General features: G+C 43.1%; 1 protein-coding gene across 1 annotated transcript in view; it reads right to left on the bottom strand.

Moving 5' to 3' along the window:
- Positions 1-21,015, bottom strand: part of LOC126458434 (cytochrome b5 reductase 4) — a 328,355-nt gene that overhangs the window by 31,368 nt on the left and 275,972 nt on the right. Inside the window, exons 8-9 of the mRNA XM_050095489.1 lie at positions 7,719-7,808; positions 2,767-2,934 (exon numbers count right to left, since the gene is read on the bottom strand). Of these exons, the coding sequence (XP_049951446.1) occupies positions 2,767-2,934; positions 7,719-7,808 (258 nt within the window). The remainder of the gene's footprint in view (positions 1-2,766; positions 2,935-7,718; positions 7,809-21,015) is intronic.

Here is a 21,015-nt window from a genome sequence, read left to right on the forward strand (position 1 = left end):
TTGAAACGGGCAAGTACATGGGCCAATGATTTTTGTGTTGTGCAGAATGGAACTGCTGATGGTAATTTTGTTGTAGACACTGCACAGGATGCACAGATGTACTTATTTCTAAAGAACACAAATTCAGTGCCACATGTGGTTGTGCCACGTCTTCACAAGGGGATAGGAAGGGAGAAAAGGAAAAGGAAAAGTGCTTGTAAGGCTGATGATTGGGTCAATAAAGCTGAATCCTTTCAGAAATCTGTGCCCGATGATTGAGGGATCTTAAAGTTAATGATTCTTGCAACATTATAGGTACTGAAGATAATAAAAAGAGTCATGAATTGTCCTTTCACAGTGCACCGTTAAACTCAAGGAAACGGATTCAGCCAAGAAAGACTGCTGCTGATGATACACCATCACAAGGTTGTCCCATCACAAAGGCAAGCTCAACTAAACTGCAGATGAAATCATTAAGATTCAGTCCACAGGAGAAATTGTTGCAGGGTGCAGGGAAGTTGTTTTGGGTAAGAGATGGTATGAGGAGAAGCACTGCAAGAAGTAGTCATGTCCAACTAGCTTCAAAGTAAAAGAAATAAATGGTACTACTTACCAACATCTTCTTTGTAGTTTTGTTTGAGCATAGTTTCAAAGACGTGTTTTCTAAGGAAATGTTAGGGAATCTTGTGTTTCAAAGAGAAAGTTATAGATGACATACCAAAGTAGCAAATGAGAAAACATTTGCTAAACAAGTAGGAATGCCAAGCACAAGTTATTGTGAAGAAACATTTGCTGTTGAATCATTGTTAAGAAATTTGTTCAGAAGAGAGAATCTCATAGCTGTATTTTAATAATATGTTGGGTAGTGATTCAAAGTTACATTTAGATTAATATACAGCCAATGAACCACTAAGTTTATGCTACATTAGAATATGGAAAAATGGAGCATACTGTATTCTTCATGTCAACTTAAGAAGTGTGTTAAGATTCTTTTGTCCAAGACTGTGAAATGGTCACCTTTTTGTCAAAGACTGAACAGGTCACAATCCAGGCTCCAGATTTTTCAAAGGAGGGAGGAATGTGGTACAATTCATCGCTTCCCAGTTTCAACACCCCTGCCGCTCCAGTCTGCTATGAGTTCCGAAGTGGGAGTGCTGCCTTTAAAGATATACTAACTAACCAGCTTACATGTATACCCTCCAAAATCAGATTCTCACTCCAATGTTAGTCATATCCTGCAGCATCGAGGTTCATACGTTACATCGTGTCACACAGTCTACAACACTGATGTCTACGAGACAGAGACCACTTGCAGTGCAAGATGATGAAACCATCCACCATTCTCGTTGCTAACTTTGCTACCAGTACCACAGGTTCTTGCATGAGCTGAGGTCTGCATACAGTCAACTTGATGCCACCACTCCATTGGGTCACCTGCTGGGTGACTAGCTGTGGTTGTTGGACACCTCCCTAGTGGGCCAGGAGTTCAAGCCTAGGTCGGCTGGTTGACCAGCTACCTTGTCACTGTAATCCAGCCATCAGAGGCCTACATTACTGATTGCTTTCACCCAGGATGCATGCTCGCCATCATCTTTGGTCACGTCCAGCATCTCAGTTTGACCACCACCTAGCTTGGCGCATTTTTGATGCAACCATGGAGCAACCAAGTCGAGATCATCTACCACTGTCTGTGTGGTGCTTGGGTCAGGAGTCCCCCGCCACAAGGATGTCAGAAGTTGCTGCACCCTGCACCTGTTTGCCATGTGGGCAGAATACTGAAGCCAACATGTTGCACACTCACAACCACCTACATCACACAGACCACTAACCATCTTCCCATCCCTACAACTCATATGAATAAAGAACTATTATAACCAAGGATGTTTTACTGATGGTTTGTCATACGATTTCTGTCAGCACCACAACTGTAGCTCACATCCAGATGGTAAGATAATGTTCCATCCTGATTTTTCATCAGCTGTTCCTGACCCCTGCTGCAGTATAATGTAGCCTCTCTTCTAGTCTTTTATATATATATTATTCCTGCTGTCTATGAGTAGCAGTCCATTCAGACCATACTTTGTAAAAACCAGACTGAATGTCCAAGAATATGATAAGCATGAAGTATTCTGTTTCTATAGGGGTCACCACATTCTATAGTCAAAATATAGTTTTATTTTAGATTCTTTCCTGATAACTGACTATATGTGTGATAGCTGTTCCTTGTGTTAATGTATTTTGTCAGTCTGTTAGTCATACTTGTTTGGATGGTCTTTCAGGTGGTGTCAATGAGAGGTAGTTCTTTATCCCTGTAGTTTCAATCCATTATACTTTTTTCTCTCTTCCTCTAAACATACCCACCCCCCCCCCCCCCCCCACCAATTCTGACCAATTTCAGTTTTTATTTATTTATTTATTTATTCCCATATATTTTTGTTTTTGCTAGTTGGTAATTTGATGAGCTTTTTGTGTCAAATATTGTAAACATACGTTTCTGAATTCAATTTTAAATGCATAACAAGATATTCAAATATTTCTTTTTTGTACTGCGTCAAAGCAATTCTTGTCACATTTAGTATACCACACCAAAATGTCATAATATAATTTGTATGTACAACATAATGAGGACTTCCCACAAGCAGACATCTTTTAGGAACCGCTGTTTCACTTTTAACACTACACAGACAAAAAAAATCTTCTAATACAGCCAGTGAATCAAAATCTAGCCTGTTTTCTGTAACACAATCTTCATAGTACATCTATCCTAAAGAGGTAATTAAAACTTACTGTTGTGTTAATCTGGTAAAAGCTGTTGGTCCACATACACAGACATAGTAACTGCCAGAATCATTGCCTGTCAAAGGCAAGAAATTCTGAAGTAATTCAAGATCTACTCGACCTCGTTGACCATTCCACCCAGCTTCTGCCTCTGACAAGACATTAATGATTGTGAACCTACAAATAAAATAAACTATTTATGTTCAATATGACACTAAACAAATACTTCATAACACAGCAGAAACAGCATATGTAGACAAACAGGCAAAGCAGGTGGGACACAGGTTACATGCCAAGGAGGGGTTGAGTTGGGGCTGGTGGATGTGGGGGTGTGCAGGAGGGTGGCAGGGTGCAAGTTGGAGGTGAGGTAGGAGGAGGAGTAGGAGGAGGAGGAGGAGGAGGAGGAGGAGTGCATGAAAAAATTAAAAGATGCCCTTGAAAATTTGTAAGCTAGCAATAAGAAAGACAATGCCTAGAAGGCAATGGTGTATTCAGACAGAAGAATTGGAAGGAGAGGAAAAGGAAGAGAATTTATACACTGTGCAACACAACTGAAGGATCACTTTTTTGAAAGACCATAATCATCTCCCATTGCAAAGCATACATTTGAAATTTAGCTCAAAGGTGGTAACAACCTTCCTCGGTAATGATGCAAAAGCATGGCACCCTGTGATGTTGCCTTCTGGCATGGTGATGTTTTTAACGCCCAGTTGTCAATACATGCAAGAAAAAGGCCAGAGCCCAGAAGTTCAAGGTGGGTTAATGATGTCACACTGACACCAAATTTCTCCACCATTCTGACCAATGTCGCCATGGACATGTCACAGGATGAGAAGGTCATCAGACCCCCTTTTACCCACATTTCACCACTTCTCTTGATGCCTTCAGAGTGGAGGTCATGACCATGAAAGCCCACCATTAAAAGAATGTGGTTTTCTTATGGGCAGCAGAGGAAAAAATTTCAGTCACACCATCACTTGGCATCAACACAAAAAGACCTTAGTGATCGGGATAAAAGGCATCAATGCCCAAACATCTTCCTTTGGGGTGTTCATTCCCACATATTTCAGTTTCAAAAACAACAGTTTGCAGTGCTGTGAACAACAGGCTGACATTTTTGACAACATTTTATACTGCTGACAGCCTTCAGACAATTCAACCCTTCTCCAAGGTCATTGTGGGCCAGCAACCCCATGGAACATGATTGCACCCCTCTCAAGTGCTGTGCCACCACAATTTTTGCTCTCGTGTATAGTGTGGAGCTACTACAGACTGTTAAAAACCATTCGACAAAATTTGAACATGGTTAGAAGCAACAAAGTGCACTTATGCTTTTTCAGACCTCCTGTTTCATGAGCTCCTGTAGCATGATCATGAAGGAGCGTGCCATTAACAAATGCACGAATAAAATGGCGATTGATCTCTCTAAGATACCCTAGTTGGTAAAGCCCTTAGTGCTGCCTGCCGCTCTCTGTTAAACACTATAAGAATGTACCTGAGTAGAGACATCCTGTGATGAAGTCCTAGGTGCTTGTAGACTGACAACCCCTTTGACAACGCTCTGAATCTGGAAGCCTATTAGCAGGCATAACAGCAGTAACCTAACCTGCCTGCAGATGATTAGGACACTCATCACAGATTGTGCCTCTGCAAGTACATTTTCAAGATGCTCAACAAGGATGAGCAGGTGTCAATGAGGGTGTTTCAGTACTGGGGTGTCTTAGAGGGACCCTTGGCATTTCATTCACATGTGTCAATGTCACACTCTTCTGTGATTGTACCACTGGAGGGGCTAAGATGAGAGAGGGGGCAAAAAAAAAAAAAAAAAAAAAAAAAAAAAAAAAAAAAAAAAAAAAAAAAAAAAAATGAGCACCCTTTGCTGCTTTGGGTCACATTCAGATTTCATTGAATGGTTCTGAACAAACTCTATTGGTCCCACACAGTACACCAGAGCAAAAATTGTGCATGCACTGCATGTGCTGTTGTGTGATCACATTCTATGGGTTTGCTGGCCTAAGATGTCCTTAGAGAAGGGGTGAATCATCTGAAAGGTGTCAGCAGTGTCAAAAGTTCCCAAGAATGTCATCCTGTTGCAAACTGTCTTTTTGTTAGTGAAATGTGTGGGAATCACAGCCCCAATGGAAGGGTTGGTTTCATTGACACCTTTTATGCCATCCCCTAAGACCTTTAGTGTCAAACCTGAGAGGCGGTGTGTCTGAAATGTTTTCCTCAGATGATTAGGACACTCATCACAGATTGTGCCTCTGCAAGTACATTTTCAAGATGCTCAACAAGGATGAGCAGGTGTAAGAAAGACACATTCCCTCAATACCAGGTGTCGTGGTTCCGACCTCTGTCACAGAAGCATCAAAATAAGGGGTGAAATCTGGGTAAGAGGCAGTGCACAGTGGTGTTGAGCAGAAGTGTGGTGAAATTTAGTGCCAATATGACATCATTAACCCTCCTCACATCTCACATGAACTTATGAGCTCTGCCCTTTTTTTTGCGAGTTGGCACCTTGTTATTTGAAGTGTTGCTGTGTCCCAGGCTGACATCACAGGAGGCCACACTTTTGCACTGTTACAGAGGAAAGTTTTACGCACCTTTGTATCAAATTTCAAAATTATGCATTGCAATGGGAGACAATTATGGAGTTTCGAGAAAGTGGTCCATCAACTGTGTTGTGCAGTGTACTTTGGAACAACTTCATGTACAAGTAAATCCATACCACCAAAATGGCATTTGAATGCCTATTGCTCTATCTCTGAAGCATTAAGGAGCATTGCAGGAATATCAGATCATTATCATACACAAAGACCTGCAGTTTAATTCCTGCATTACAAGAACCATACTATATTACGTTGCACCAATAGAAGCTCTGGTATTTGGAAGTAAGTCAAAGACATACATTTCTGAAATACAATACAAAAGGAAAGTTGTTAAATATTATAACATACTTATAAGAATTACACTATAACCATTGTGAAAGAAATTTACTTCATTTTATATTACTTACTGTGCAGATGCTCTTTAATGTAGTACTAATAGTTTTAATAGTAGTAGTAGTAATCAAAAGTAGTTCTTCAATGCATTCTTATACACAATATTTCCCACAAGATACAAAACAAACTCTGGTAAACTGCTGAAAACAACCGTACTCATACAATTAACTTCTTTCTAAATTAATGTTAAAGTCATTAAGCAGATATTGGTTTTAATTCTCATATTGCAATTACGATTTGTAATTATTTTTGAGAGAAAGTTACTGTTGGTAACAACGAAGTACATGAAGCAGTGTTCAAAATTAAACAGTGGTAATAGCACCACAGTGCTCTAAGATATTTTTGGACGGTGTTCAAAAACTAATACCAGATAAGCAAACCTGACCAAAATTTAGTCACTCCCATGAGACATAATACTGAAACTGTCTAACACTGCTGCTCTGTTCAGCAGTGACAAGGGTCCTCAGGTTTCTTGAGGAATGTCATACCTAGCTGAAGCAACAAAATCACTGTCCAGTACCCCTGACATCGATTTGTTGTTGATCTTGTTAGAACATGTCCTGAGCTCAAACATAATGAGGTACCTTGAACAGAATGACCACCTCAATACTAAACAGCATGGATTTCAAAAACATTGATCATGTTAAACTCAACTTGCGCTTTTCTCACATGACATACTAAATGAATTGGATCAAGGCAATCAGATGATGCTGTATTTCTTAAGTTCTGGAGAAAAAAAAAAAAAAAAAAAAAAAAAAAAAAAAAAAAAAAAAACACCTGACTCAGTACCACACTCCATAATATGGGATACCAAATTAAATTTGTGACTGGATTGAGGACTTTTTCATAGGGAGGACGTAACATGTTATCTTGGATGGAGAGTCATTGTCAGATGTATAAGTAACTACGGGTGTGTCCCACGGAAGTGTGTTGGAACCCTTGCTGTTCATATTGTATATTAATGACCTTGCAGACAATATTAATAATAAAATCAGGCTTTTTGCAGATGAGGCAGTTATCTATAATGAAGCACTATCTGAAAGGAGCCACATAAATATTCAGTCAGATCTTGATAAGATTTCAAAGTGTTGCAAAGATTGACAACTCGCTTTAAATGTTCCGAAATGTAAACTTTTCACTTTACAAAATTAAAAAATGTTGTAATCAGTCAACTCGTACAGCACTTGGGTGAAACATTTTGAGGGATATGAAATGGAATGATCACATAGATTCAGACATGGGTAAAGCAGGTGGTAGGCTTCGGTTTATTGGTAGAATAATAGGGAGGTGCAATCAATCTACAATGGAGACTGCTTATAAATCACACATGCAAACAGTTCTAGAATATTGTTCAAGTGTGTGGGACCCATACAAGGTGGACCTAACAGGGGATATTAAACTTATACAGAGAACGACAGCATGAATGGCCACAGGTTTGTTTAATCTGTGGGAGTGCGCTGATGTGAAACTTCCTGTCAGACTAAAACTGTGTGCTGGACCGAGACTCGAACTCAGGACCTTTGCCTTTCACGGGCAAGTGCTCTACCATCTGAGCTACCCATGCACGACTCATGCCCCGTCCTCACAGTTTGGAAGGTAGGAGATGGGGTACTGGCAGAAATAAAGCTTTGAGGACGGGGCACGAGTCATGGATGGTAGAGCACTTGCCCGCGAAAGGCAAAGGTCCTGAGTTCGAGTTTCGGTCCAGCACACAGTTTTAATCTGACAAATGAAGCTCCCTCATTCTGCCCCTTTCATTAGGTATTTCACCTTATACTGTTTATAATCAAACAGCAGCCACATCACAAAGCCGTGTCTACTACATGATAGGTTTGAAAGGATTAATGCCAATTCACTGTGAATGAATGTTACATCTAATGAAATACCAAACAGGTTTCTTAAAGTCAGTGATGTAAGATTAGTAAAATGAATAATTTAAATATGTAAGTAATTACACACCTGTTATTTTCTTTCTGTAAAGTATCCAATTGCTCTCTCCATAATATATCTCTCTCCTTGCAGTTGAAGAACATCATGTTAACTTGCTGGCTACAACAATTAAAAATTCATTAGGATTTTTTCAATACTGAATTTGATGAACAAAATTTTACAACATATGCCAAAGCCATGTTACAATAAACTTGTTTTGATCGAGGATGTCATCAAAACTGTGGCCATGAAGTACTCGGTTAAGCTCAATATGCACAAAAAATGTACCATACGAAGAATTACAGCAAGTCTTATGACAACAAATTCTGTAGCTTTGTCTACCAATCAAGCTATCACTTTACAACACAACATAAACTATGGCTACGCTACAGATCAGTCTTCACCACAACCTTATTCCAAAAAAGAATACAGAAGCAAAATAAATATTGCCTGTGCTCTTTTCTATCTCCGTCTATTCACTGCAATGTCACACACCACATGTTAAAGGTCATTGCCTAAGTTTGGTGTTGATAAGTTCAACTCGTCCCATTTTCTTGTGAAATACAGAAGGACGAGAATGCTATAAAATCATGAATTATTTTGAGAATCATTTACAGACCTCAAGTATACACACATTACTAAAATTTCATAGAAATAAGAAGAATTAAAGAGGAAACAGCAAACCTTAGGTTTTAATCACTGGGGCCACTTCAATTTGACTGCCAAACTGTTATGTTATTTTCAGCACTGATTAAACTATCTGAGTTTGTATGCAAAATGCAACTGAAACCACACTGCGAGCAGCAGCATCAGTGCATGATGGGAGCAGTAACTGGGTGGGGGAAAGGAGGAGGCTGGGGTGGGGAGGGACAGTATGGTGGGGATGGCGGACAGCAAAATGCTGCAGGTTGAGCAGCAGAAAAGGAGACACACAGAGAGGAAAATAAAAAGTGTCCCCCTCCCCCCCCCCCCCACACCTCTGCCCTGCCCGCCACCCAACCTGCAGCACTTCACTTCACTGTCCACCATCCCCAACATACTATCCCTCCCCCTCCTCACCCCAGCCGCCTCCTTTCCCCCACCCAGTCGCCATTCCCATTATGCACCTTTGCTCTTGCTGCTCCCAGTGTGGTTTCAGTTGCCTGACTCCGATATATGGTGAGTAGCGACTTTCCTTCTCATACTATTGTTACATTCCATCCTGGATTTTCCATTATTATAAATCAGAACGTTATCCTTACAGAAGGAGCCTAATTAGTAAGATGAGACGATGTTTCACATGCACTAGGGCAGAAATATACAGTCCTTTATATAATTAAGAAACCAAACCCAAACAGAATTCAAAAAGAAAACCTTACAATTATCAGACCACAAGTTACACATTACATTATAAGCAAAACACATTTACAGGAACGAAGTATTTACATTTTGGTGGAAGTGACAGTGGTAATTATTTCACAAACATGCAATTTTTTCACATGATGGAAAACTTTCTGGGATAACTCCACGATTATCTTGTGACATTTGAGAAAAATTCTTGTATCTGAAGTAAACAAAAACAATTTCTACTTAAACACTGTAATATGCTTTAACTGCAAAGACTAATAAAAACTAACAACTGCATAATGAAGTAATAACAAATAAATCAATACATCAGTGATAAAATCTTATAGTAAGATAGATGCCATGTTAATAGAGATCACAATATGTGTTTTCCATAGAGCACTCCACAGCATGCAATTAAATGAAGAATAAATGACAGTATAAGCTGCACACACACATATTGTATTCTCCACCTGGTAGTGTTTTCCTCTTACATAAAATAATATGACTGTAGAACAATGAGTATCCCTTCAGTTCAGATCCTCTGACAAGGGAAGCATACATCCATTTTGTACATCTTCTACACAATTGCAGTACATACTTAAATGTAAAAAACGCTGCTCTAGTACAATGTGTTTCTCAAGTACTTTTGCAAAATGTGGGTTCAAAATTTTATGAGCCTTTTCATACCTTAGGAAAGCAGCAGCAGTCAAGCAGCGAAGTTGGCCCAGCTGCTAAAGGTGGCAGACTAGAGGCCTACCCATACTGTGTTCTGAGTCTCATCTTTTTTTTCTAATCTACACTAAAAACTTTCACTACTACAACAAAGCAGGTTTTTTTTTTTTTTTTGGAAAGGAACAATCATGACAACAGCAGCACCAGCAATGATGTACATACATAGTAACATACACTAAAGAGCCAGAGAAACAGGTAGACTTGCCTAATATCATGTAGGGGCCCCCACAAGCACACAGAAGTGCCACAACACAATGTGGCATGGACCCAACTAATGTCTGAAGTAGTGCTGGAGGGAACTGACACCATGAATCCAGCAGGGCTGTCCATAAATCCGTAAGAGCATGTTGCAAGGTATTCCAGATATGCTCAATAATGTTCATGTCTAGGGAGTTTGGTGGACAGTGGAAGTGTTTAAACTCAGAAGTGTTTTCCTGGAGCCACTCTGTAGCAATTCTGGGCATTTGGGGTGTCGCACTGTCCTGCCTGAATTCACCAAATCTGCCAGAAAGCATAATGGACATGAATGGATGCAGGTGATAAGATAGGATGCTCACGTATGTGTCACCTGTCAGAATCACATCTAGACATATCAGGGGTCCAATGTCACTCCAACTGCACACACTCCACATCATTACAGAGCCTCCACCATCTTGAACAGTCTCCTGCCGACATATAGGGTCCATGGATTCATGAGGTTGTCTCCACACTCTTACACATCCATCCCAAAATACAATCTGAAACAAGAACCGTCTGACCAGGCAACATGTTTCCAGTCATCAACAGTCCTATGACAGTCTTGATGGGTCCATGTGAGGCGTAAAGCTGTGTGTCATGCAGTCATCAAGGGTACATGAATGGGTCTTCGGCTCTGGAGGTCCTTATCAATGATGTTTCATTGAATGGTTCGCACACTAACACTTGTTCATCTACATCTACATCTACATCTACATCCATACTCCGCAATCCACCATACGGTGCATGGCAGAGGGTACCTTGTACCACAACTAGCATCTTCTCTCCCTGTTCCACTCCCAAACAGAAAGAGGGAAAAATGACTGCCTATATGCCTCTGTACAAGCCCTAATCTCTCTTATCTTATCTTTGTGGTCTTTCTGCGAAATGTAAGTTGGCGGCAGTAAAATTGTACTGCAGTCAGCCTCAAATGCTGGTTCTCTAAATTTCCTCAGTAGCGATTCACGAAAAGAATGCCTCCTTTCCTCTAGAGACTCCCACCCAAGTTCCTGAAGCATTTCCATAACACTCACATGATGATCAAACCTACCAGCAACAAATCTAGCAGCCCGCCTCTGAATTGCTTCTATGTCCCCCTTAATCCGACCTGATAGGGATCCCAAACGCTCGAGCAGTACTCAAGAATAGGTCGTATTAGTGTTTTATACGTGGTCTCCTTTACAGATGAACCACATCTTCCCAAAATTCTACCAATGAACCAAAGACGACTATCTGCCTTCCCGACAACTGCCATTACATGCTTGTCCCATTCATATTGCTCTGCAATGTTACGCCCAAATATTTAATCAACGTGACTGTGTCAAGCACTAAACTACTAATGGAGTATTCAAACATTACGGGATTCTTTTTCCTATTCATCTGCATTAATTTACATTTATCTATATTTAGAGTTAGCTGCCATTCTTTACACCAATCACAAATCCTGTCCAAGCCAGCCCAGCTTTGAAATCTGCAGCAATATGCAGAAGGGTTCCACTTCTATCATGCTGAACAATTCTTTTCAGTCACCAATGGTCCCTTTCCTGCAGGACCTTTTCCCGGCCACAGCGACGTTGGAGATTTGATGTTTTACCAGATTCCTGACATTCACAGTACCCTCGTGAAATGGTCATACAGGAAAATCCCCTCTTCATCGCCACCTCGGAGATGCTGTGTCCCATCACTTGTTTGCCAACTGTACCACTATGTTCAAACTTACTCAAATCTTATAAACTGCCACTGTTGCAGCAGTAGCCAATATAACAACTGCACCAGTCACTTGCTGTCTTATGTAATAGTTGCCAACTGCAGAGCTGTATTGTGCCTTTTTACACATCTCTGTATTTGAATATACATGCCTACAACAGTTTCTTTGCCACTTCAATGTATAACAATGAATCATGACACTGTTGTGTCTACCTTACAATGTATACTTTTATAACCCAGTCAAAAATTTCATGAAGTGATTACAGAATGCTCATATATTGTTGCAACACTAGAGATAATTACCACGTCATGGACACTGAATGCTCTTCACTCCCTGGAACTGCATTAGTTAGCAGTTCCAGTTTTCATAGCTATGTGTACATATATGTGGTCTGAGTCTACAATTATTACTTAAAACTGTTATGTGGTGGGTTTTCCACTGTCATATTTAAAGTCTAATGTGTGTGTTAGGAAGTGGCATTCATAAAACATGGCTAGCAAAAAGTCTGTACTATGTGCAATTAAAAAACTCATATATGCTCTTGGAGCAGTTGACAGATGTCTGCAATTCATCAAGTGTATAGCCTTGGGAAGCATTGCAACTATACAAAGCTTCTATTAACTAGGATAGATTCATAAATCTTTTGAAGTAAAAACTTAACAATGAGCACCATTCCAACATTAACCTAGCGAGTTTTAGGGAAATTACTGAAAATCTTAAGCTGGATATACAGATGGGGACTTTAATCCCTCTTGCAGTAAAGCAGCATTTGCAATTTAGGTGCTGTAGCAGATATTTTAACTAACACTGTGTTACATCTAGTTTTCCCTTAAAGTGGAGTATGTATTATATACATTTATTATAAATTAACTCCTATTTTCTAGTTTGCCAACAACTATAATTTACCTCAAAAAGATTCAGGAAAGTAGCAATTTTAACTACAGGTTTTTCTGTTGCCTTAACAGGAATCTTGTTTCACACGTTTGATTCAGTTCTCAAACAGAATTAATAATTTTGTAGTTCAACAGATTAAAAGATGATCAGCAGGCTCAGTTTAACATTATTTGTTCACTGTCCTGTAATATATTGGTCCAGCCAAATGCAGCCCCACTGTGAATGCTATTCTTGAACACAGGATGAGCTGGTTGATGTTTCTAAGCAGTTAGAAATCACCCTGACTATCATTAAACAATTGGCAGCTGTCGCAAATCTGTGTGCTGGAAGAGCTCCTGAGAGTCATGCACCAATGGCACTGGTACCAAATGTACCTCAATAACTCTTCTGTCGATCCTGTTTCCTCTGCAGGAATTAAGGGAGCTATCATTATTCATCCACCTGACTGCAAGTGGTATTTCAGTGGTAGATCTAGGCATCCTGTACAGGGTACACACAGACCAGGGAGGACTCAGGATGTTTTACTGATCCCCTTAACCAACAAGTTAAACGTGCTGTCTTTCACTAAAACCAAAAATGATCCAGTGGGGCTAACTTCATCCATTTTGGAGAAACCTATTTTGTCCTGCATCAAGGAGGTGGCACACAACAGGTTAGGGGTCTATTAATCATTGGCAGTGCAAATATATGGCAAATGATAGTTCCCCTTAGGGAAACAGCAGCAAGAGACAGGAAAAGACACCAGATTCACTCAATGTGTATGCCTGAGGGCCTCATTCAACACGTTATTGAGGCTATTCTGTCAACCACTGAGGGAACAGGATGCAACCAACTGCAAATCGTGGAACATGAAGGAACAAATGATGCCTGTCGTCTGGGATCTGAGGTCATACTTGGATCATTCTAGCAATTGGCAGAGAAGGTTGAGAAGACTAGCCTTGCGCATGGAGTTTTAACAAAGCTCAAAATTTGCAGCATTGTCCCCAGAATTGATCGTGGCCTCTTGGTCTTGAGTTAAGTGGAAGGACTGAACAGAGATTTTGAAGGTTCTGTGACAAGCTAGGTTGCGACTTCCTGGACTCGTGCCATAGGGTTGAGAACTGTATGGTCCCCTTAAATGGGTCAGCTGTGCACTTAACATCAGAGGCACTCAGGTATCTGACTGTGTATGGGTTACACACAAGGGTTTTTTGGATTGGTGATTCTCCATCCAATCCATATAATGACAGAAGTAGGAAACCCACAAGTATCGGTGAAAGATCGAAAGAAATGCCTCCCACCTGTGAGAGTATTAAAATCTTAGTGATTAACTGTTGAAGCATTTGCAACAAAGTGCCAGAGTTTGCAGTGCTCCTGAAAAGCAGTGATCTTCACATAACACTAGGTATAGAAAGCTGGTTGTAACCTGAAACTGATAGCAGCGAGATCTTTGGAGAGCATTTAATTGTATATCAAAAGGATAGCCTAATGGGAAATCGAGGTGGTGTATTTGTCACAACTGATGAGGAACTCAAATTCTCTGAAATAGAAACTGAAGTTGCATGTGAGACTGACTGAGCATGACTCAGTTCAGGGGTGGACATGAAATGGTAATTAGATCCTTTTATTGCCCACCAGACTCATCTCATGTATCCGAAAACTTTACAGCAAACATCAGTTCTCTTGTATGGAAATTCCCCAATCATACTGTAATCATTGATGGAAACTTTAATCATTCAACAATTAATTGTGAAAACTACAGTTTTGTTAGTGGTTGTTGTGATAAGACAGCCTGTGAAACATAATTAAATGTCATCCCAAAACTACATAGAACACATAGTTTGGAACCCCACTTATGATGGAAATATATTGGATCTAATGGCAAAAAATAGACCTGAACTCTTTGAGGATTTCCTCATTGAAAGTGGTATCAGTGGCCATGAGGAGGTTTTGGCAACAATGACTTCCAAAGAAGAACACACAACTAAAACAAGCAGAAAGATATATATGTTCAGTACAATAATGTTCTATCTCAATGTGGAACTTGAAACTTTCAGCACAGGGCAAGAGCATGTAGAGGAACTATGGCTCAAATTTAAAAGAATTGTTGACCCCACACTGGATAGATACCTTTCCAGCAGAACAGATCATAATGGGAGGGAACCTCCATGGTATACAGTCACTTAAAAGAAAATTCTAAATAAACATAAATTACTGCATAATTGGTGCAAAACCAAGTATAGGCTTAGAGAGAGAGAGAGAGAGAGAGAGAGAGAGAGAGAGAGAGAGAGAGAGATTTTTTTTGTTATGGTTTTAGGGCGCAAGCGCAAAACTGCTAACGGTCATTAGTGCCCGGCCTGTGACTTAGGAAAAGGTAAAAAAAACAAAAATGGAAACCAGCAGCAATGGGAACGAAACTCAAAAAAATGGAGAAAGTAAAAACAGCAGGAAAGCTTAAAAAACCACTACAGAAGGGGGTTGGTTGTCCCCAAAAAGAGCTTCAAATGACTGACGTCATCTCACTGGCACTAATAAACTCGAGAACACGATCGGCTGAGCACGTGTCATCTGCTAAAATGGACGACATATCAGGCAACAGCTGTAGACGAGCGCGTAACGGTGTAAAATAGGGGCACTCAAGTAAAAGGTGTCTCACCGTCCACAGCTGAGAGCAGTGGGGACAGAGTGGGGCAGGATCGCCACTTAAAAGATGTCGATGGCTACAAAGACAGTGCCCTATCTGGAGTCTAGTTAAAATTACCTCCTCCCGACGACGCGGTCGGGAGGAAGAGGTCCAAGCACAGGGAAGAGCTTTCACGTCCCGCAATTTTTATTACGGGGAAGTGTCGACCAATGTGCGTGCCATAAAAGAACAACATGACGACATAAAACACTCCGTAGATCGGCGAAGGTAATCGTGCGAATAGCTGGCCGAAGAAGAGAGACTACAGCCTTGGCCGCTATATCGGCCACCTCATTTCCACAGATACCAAAGTGTCCTGGGATCCAGAGGAATGCCTCAAAGATGCCCCCCGAGTGCAGCATGTGGAGGCAGTCTTGAATCCGGTGGACCAGAGGGTGGACAGGGTAGAGAGCTTTGAGACTGAGGAGAGAGCTGAGAGAGTCTGAGCAGATAACACACTGTATCCGCTGATGGCGACGGATGTATTAGACAGCATGGAGAACAGCCTAAAGCTCCGCAGTATAAACCGAACACTGGTCGGGAAGCCGAAATTGATTTGGGGTGTCGCCAACAATATAGGCACTACCTACACCAAAAGATGTTTTTGAGCCATCAGTGTAAATAAATGTGGCTTCCTTCATTTGTGCACATAGAGCAGCAAATGCCCGACGATAAACAAGTGAAGGGGTACCATCCTTGGGAAACTGACAAAGGTCACGGAGCAGGCAGGTCTGGGGACGGAGCCAAGGCGGTACTGTACCCCAAGTTTTCAAGAAAGTTTTAGGAAAGCGGAAGGAAAGAGAATGGAGCAGTTGACGGAAGTGGACTCCCGGTGGTAGTAGGGAGGAAGGGCGGCCTGCATACCCTAAATCCAAGGAGGCGTCGAAAAAAAATGTCATGGGCCGGATTAGCAGGCACGGAAGACAGATGGGTAGCATAACGACTCAGAAGGACAGCTCGCCGATTGGACAGCGGAGGTTCAGCAGTCTCAGCATAAAGGCTTTCCACAGGGCTGGTGTAAAAAGCTCCTGACACTAAACGTAATCCACGGTGGTGGATAGAGTCGAGACGCTGAAGAACAGACGGCCGAACAGAGGAGTAAACTATGCTTCCATAGTCCAATTTCGAGTGCACTAAGGCGCGATAGAGGCGGAGAAGGACCACTCGGTCCGCTCCCCAGGAGGTACCATTCAGGACACTGAGGGTGTTGAGGGATCGCAGACAGCAAGCCGAAAGATAGGAAACTTGGGAGGACCAGCAAAGTTATCTGTCAAACATAAGACCCAAGAATTTAGTGACGTCCGCGAACGGAAGGTTGGCAGGGCCTAAATGTAAGGAAGGTGGAAAAAACTCCTTACGACGCCAAAAATTAACACAAACGGTCTTACTGGGAGAAAAGCAGAAGCCGGTTTTTATGCTCCAAGAGTGGAGGCGATCGAGACATCCTTGAAAACATCGTTCAAGAAGGCTGGTCCGTTGAGAGCAGTAGTAGTTCGCAAAGTAGTCCACAAAGAGGGAGCCCGAGACATCAGGAAAGAGATAATCCATAATTGGATTTATGGCAATGGCAAACAGTACAACACTTAGCACGGAGCCCTGGGGTACCCCGTTTTCTTGGGAGAAAGTACGGGAGATAGTAGTGTTCACCCGCACTCTAAATGTGCGCTCTGCCATAAATTCGTGAAGAAAAAGGGGGAGCCGACTTCAAAAGCCCCAAGAGAACAGTGAGCGGAGGATGCCTGTCCTCCAACAGGTATCATATGCTCTCTCCAGCTCAAAAAATATTGTCACTGTTTGGCGTTTCCGGAGAAAATTGTTCATGATGTAAGTGGAGAGAGCAACAAGATGGTCAACTGCAGAACGATGCTTTCGGAAACCGCATTGGGCAGGTGTTAAAAGACTGCGGGACTCCAGCCATCAAGCTAAACGGCAATTCACCATACGCTCCAAAACCTCGCTCCAAAACCTTACATATACTACTCGTGAGAGAAATGGGGCGATAGCTAGAAGGGAGATGTTGGTCCTTTCCAGGTTTCGGAACAGGAACGATGATAGCTTCCCGCCATTGTCTGGGAAAAGTACTGTCGGTCCAAATTCGATTATAAAGGCGAAGGAGGTAATACAGACTATGGTACGATAAATGCAGCAACATTTGGATGTGGATACCATCCGGTACTGGGGTGGAGGAGCGAGAAGAAGAGAGTGCATGTTGGGAGTTCCCACATGGAGAAAGCAGTATTGTAGCTTTAGTGATTTTGAGAGGAGAAAGCAAGAGGTTGCACTTCCGCTGCACGTTTCTTCGGAAGAAATGCTGGCGGATAATTTGAAGAGCTCGAAATCTCAGCAAAGTGTTGACCCAATGAGTTAGAAATTGCGACAGGGTCCACTAACGTATCATGCGCGACAGTGAGCCCAGAGACCGCGGAGAAACTATTCGCACCAGACAACCGTTGAATCCGACTCCAAATTTCCGAGGAGGGAGTGAAGGCGTTAAATGAGCTAGCAAAGAAGTCCCAGCTTGCCTTCTTGCTATCGCAGATGACGTGACCGCATCGCGCACGGAACTGCTTGTAGTGGATACAGTTGGCCGAAGTAGGATGGTGTCTGAAAACGCGAAGAGCACATCGCCTCTCACATATTGTGTCACGGCATGCCTCGTTCCACCAAGGAACTGGGGCACCAGGGCAATTCGGAGGTGCGAGGTATTGAACGTTCCGCAGCTGTGAGAATAACGTCTGTAATGTGAGTGACCTCATCGTCGACGCTAGGGAAGTGACGGTCATCGAATGTCACTAGAGACGAAAAAAGTGTCCAATCGGCTTGGGAAAACTTCCAGTGCTGCGGGTGCATATATGGCAGTTGTGGCTGCAATCGAAGGACACATGGAATGTGGTCACTCGAGTGTGTAGCAGCAAGGGCAAACCACTCGAAGCACTGAGTTAGCGGAACAGTACCGACGGAAAGGTCCAAATGAGAGAAATTTGTCATGGAGGCAGACAAAAATGTAGGGTCCCCAGTGTTGAGGCAAACTAGATCCGCTTGGTGGAAGATGTCTAGCAATAGTGAGCCACGCGGACAAGGATGTGGAGATCCCCAAAGCAGGTGGTGGGCACTGAGGTCCCCAACCAGCAAATAGGGGGGTGGAAGCTGACCAAGAAGATGAAGGAGATCAGCTCGTGCCATTGGTGTGGACGATGGAATGTATACGGTACAAAGAGAGGAGGTGTATCCAGAAAGGGAAAGACGGACAGCGACTGCTTGGAAGGAAGTGTTTAAGGGGATTGTGTGATAATGGAGAGTATCATGGAGAAGAATCATGAGTCCTCCATGTGCTGGAGTGCCTTCAACAGAGGGGAGATCAAATCGGACTGACTGAAAATGAGAGAAAACAAAGCAGTCGTGGGGACACACCTTTGTTTCCTGAAGACAGAAGATGGCCGGCAAGTAGGACCGTAAGAGGATCGACAATTCATCCCGATTGGCTCGAATGCTGCGGATATTCCAGTGGATAATAGACATAGGGTAGACAGAAATTGGAAGAATGTGACCAATGTTGCCGTCAACTCAACGACTGCTCAAAGCTTGCAACCGACAGCGTGGAACGGCATTCAGCCGAAGGCAGAAGGTCCTGATTCATAGGTTGTTCAGGAGCAGCTCTTGCCACCAGCATTCGGCCGGTTGATCGGCCGGCAGCAGTGCGCCTTGGTGACACAGAAGACGGCCGAGGGCGGCTACCGCAGATGGTGCTGTAGAAGAGAGACGCCGTGGTGGAGCAGGAGAGGAACTGGGTTTCTTATTAGCCTTCTTGGAAACAGGATGTTTAGATGGAGGAGGAACCGATGGTTGTGAAGTTGGGGTACGTAAAAAATCTTTGTGAGTAGGCTCTTTTTTGGAAGTCCTGGTTTCTGACTTTTGGGCTCGAGATTTAGCAGAACCCGATGATGGGTGATCCCTAGAGTGAGCAGGCGAAAGTGGGGAGGTTGAACGGGCGATCTTTGCGCTGGCTGATCTGATGACCTTGGCACTGAAGGTGAGATCACAAGTCTGCATGGCCGCCTCCTTCGTTGGCCGAGGAGAGGCAAGGACAGTGCTGTATTTTCCTGTCTGAGGCATGGTGGGCTTTCGACTGGTGAATAATTTTCGAGCATCAAAGGTCGACATCTTTTCCTTCACTCTGATTTCCTGTATGAGCTTTTCGTCTTAAAAAATGGGGCAATCTCTAGAGAAAGCAGCGTGGTCACCCATACAGTTGATGCCATGAGGGGATGGAGGTGGACAAGCACCCTCATGGGCCTTCTTGCCGTAACACATTTGGCCGGATTGGATCAGGACTGGCTGGTATGATTGAACCGATGACACCAATAGCAACGCAGGGCAAACGGAAATTATGTCATAGCTCGCTTTTATGTGCGATGGGAGTTGAACCCTGTTGAATGTCAAGAAGACAGTACGGGTTGGAACAGTGTTCGTGTCAACCCTGTTCATGACTCTATGAACAGCCGTTATGCCCTGGTCAGACAGGTAGTGTTGAATTTCCTCGTCTGACAATCCGTTGAGGGAGCGTGTATTAACGACCCCTCGTGAGGAATTTAAAGTGCGGTGGGTTTCCACCCGGACAGGGAATGTGTGTAGCAGTGAAGTACGCAGCAATTTTTGTGCCTGGAGGGCACTGACTGTTTCTAACAACAAGGTGCCATTTCGTAATCTGGAACAAGACTTTACAGGACCTGCAATTGTGTCAACACCTTTCTGAATAATGAAAGGGTTGACCATGGAGAAGTCGTGACCTTCGTCAGACCGAGAAACAACAAGGAACTGTGGCAATGATGGAAGAACTGTCTGTGGCTGAGACTCATTAAACCTACGCTTGTGAGCAGACATAGTAGAAGATGAGGAAACCATTGCAGAAGAATCCCCCATGATTACCGGCGTCTCCGATGGCGCGCTCCTCCCTTGTGGGGGCCCTCTCTGAGGGCACTCCCGCCTTAGGTGATTGTTCACGCCTCAGGTCACACCTCCCGACAAACGGACGGAGAGACCAATTGGCACTTTCGGAAGGTATCAGCTCGGGTAATCACCCCTCCCTGGGCCTGGCCGTTACCAGGGGGTACGTACGTGTCCTACCTGTCTACCCAGGGTGGGGAATTACGCGTTACCCCGTCACCGGCTACGCATGGAAATGCGTGGGTCGGCCTTCAGACACGCACAGGGAAGAAAAAAGAGAAAGGGAAAAACAAAGAAAGGGAAAGGAAAGAAGAGAGGTCTCAAACGCTGCAGCGGAGAAAAGGGTAAAGAGAAGGACAAAGGAAGGCTGAAGACTTGCAAGCAGAGAAAGCAAGAATGTGTTACATTTTTGAGCGTCTGTCTCTGGATGTAGGCACAAAACATACTCCCAGAGGGGGAGAAAGGGAAGGAAAGAGGCGGAGGTGAGCGGGGGCGAGGATGGGGGATGGAGAAGGATGTAGAAAAGGAAGGTATGCAGCCCGGAAATGAAGGAGGGCCACATTAGCTCGGGGTCCCGTGCTCGCTACACACGTATCCACAAAAGAGTTGGGGACCCTCTGGGGGGGGGGGGGGGGAGGGAGGGAGGGAGGGAGGGAGGGATGGAGGGAGGGAGGGGGGAGGGAGGGGGGGGAGGGAGAGAGAGAGAGAGAGAGAGAGAGAGAGAGAGAGAGAGAGAGAGAGAGGGAGGGGGGAGAGGGGGAGAGGGAGAGAGAGAGAGAGAGAGATCTTGAATGAAACACATTTCGCTGTCAGGATAGTACTGCGAG

Source organism: Schistocerca serialis, chromosome 2, assembly GCF_023864345.2.
Source record: "Schistocerca serialis cubense isolate TAMUIC-IGC-003099 chromosome 2, iqSchSeri2.2, whole genome shotgun sequence".
NCBI lineage: Eukaryota > Metazoa > Arthropoda > Insecta > Orthoptera > Acrididae > Schistocerca > Schistocerca serialis.